This window comes from Volvox carteri, assembly GCF_000143455.1.
Source record: "Volvox carteri f. nagariensis unplaced genomic scaffold VOLCAscaffold_29, whole genome shotgun sequence".
Lineage (NCBI taxonomy): Eukaryota > Viridiplantae > Chlorophyta > Chlorophyceae > Chlamydomonadales > Volvocaceae > Volvox > Volvox carteri.
In genome coordinates, this window is record NW_003307572.1 from 206,828 (window position 1) to 208,388 (window position 1,561).

The following is a 1,561-nucleotide window of genomic DNA, read 5'->3' on the forward strand; positions in this document are numbered from 1 at the left end:
GTCGGCCCCGGGTGGGCCGGCGGACGTGCCAACACAGCAAACGCTGGCAGGTCCGGATGGGGTGGAGGTGCTTCGCCCTGTGCGGCGGTCTGCGCCCCAGTGTGCTCGACAGCAACGCCGGTGCCCGCGACCAATCCTGCTGCGCCAGCGCCACGGACGACCTCCTCGCCATCGGACATGCTGTTACTGTCAGTACCCGTGTCGCTGACGCCGCCGCTGTCGCTGCCGGCAATGAGTTGCCCATACCATGAGTCATCACTACCTATAGAGCTAAGTGATTCACTGTCAGACATTTTCTTTTACAGCTATGTTTTCTGTAACCCTACCAGTCTATTTCTGGGCCTGATGCTGTGTCCCGGGACGGTCACGCTTTCATGGCACCGGCAACTGCAGTGGCGCCTTGCAAGTCCAGTTCAGTTTTCTTGAATATAACAAATAAAACATCACAGTACTAGAGAAGCAGTTTGTTTGAGGAAGTACATGAAAGCGGTACCAACTAACTCCAGGGTGGGGCTCACTTCGAGTCAGGGCCCCCCGGGCGTCTTGCGGCCCGCGGGCCCATACCTTGCACGACCTAACTAATGTGTTTCGAGTGGTAATCAGCGGGTTAGGGTGGAAAGGTATCCAATACGTGCTGTGACAACCTTGCCCCGGACGGTGTGGGCCCCAGCGCCCCGCAATACGTCTGGTACCGCACCTGTACCAGATCTCGGTTGCCGTACAAGTCCTTCCGGTGATAGCACTGTCCGGGGAACACGTGTGCAGGTGCGGGGTGGTGGGGATGTTGGGGTGTTGTCCGGGGGGGGAACTGTCCGGGGGGTTACTGACGTCTAGGTTGGGCGAGCCGAGCAGGGTGAGTTCATCCATGTACGGCCGGGGGGAGAGGGGTAACAGGGGTGGCAGCCCGGCAGTGGCCCATTCCACTTCACTTCATTGCAACTCAGGGGGGTGACTCTTCACCCCCCGCCCCTACAGTCCTCAGCCCGGGTGGCCGCGCGCCCATGGGTAGAGCCGCCCTAAACGGACTAAAACCCGCCCTAAAACCCTAAAGCCTCAGTCCTCAGCCCACCTCGGGCGGCAGGTGCCTCCAAAACACATTGACACTGACGCTCATTTCTGTGCCGGTGGCCGTAACGTTGTGGAACCAGAGGCTAGGCAGGAACAGCACGTCCCCCGGCCCCAGGTCCGCAACCAGGGGGGGAGGACAGTCCGCGAACCTGGCACCGAGACACCGACACCAAAGTGGTTTTTGTGGGGAGGAGCAGGACAGGGGGGGGATTAGGTCTTGGGGTTGAGGTGGACACTGTTGGGCTGTTAGGAGGAGGGAGGGGGAGAGAGAAGACGCGGGTTCTACTGCAAGTTCAGTGTGTGGGGTGGATTACACCCCTCACCCTTGGGCCCCCACCTCCTACCTGGGATACGTGCTGAGGTCCGGGCGGCTGATCCGGGTGACTGGGGAGGAGGAGCCGCTCGCATGCAGCACGTCGTGGCAGCTAGGGGGCCACAACAACACACGCTTGGTGCCCCGGACCTGGACACGGGGGATTGGGGGGTGGGGGGA

General features: G+C 61.2%; 1 protein-coding gene across 1 annotated transcript in view; it reads right to left on the minus strand.

The window, feature by feature from the left end:
- The window catches only part of VOLCADRAFT_121064 (uncharacterized protein), a gene marked incomplete at its 3' end in the record, with an annotated part of 6,809 nt that overhangs the window by 454 nt on the left and 4,794 nt on the right, over positions 1-1,561 (minus strand). The window contains exons 9-11 of the mRNA XM_002952358.1: positions 1,413-1,531; positions 1,070-1,217; positions 698-742 (exon numbers count right to left, since the gene is read on the minus strand). Coding sequence (XP_002952404.1) covers positions 698-742; positions 1,070-1,217; positions 1,413-1,531 — 312 coding nt within the window. The remainder of the gene's footprint in view (positions 1-697; positions 743-1,069; positions 1,218-1,412; positions 1,532-1,561) is intronic.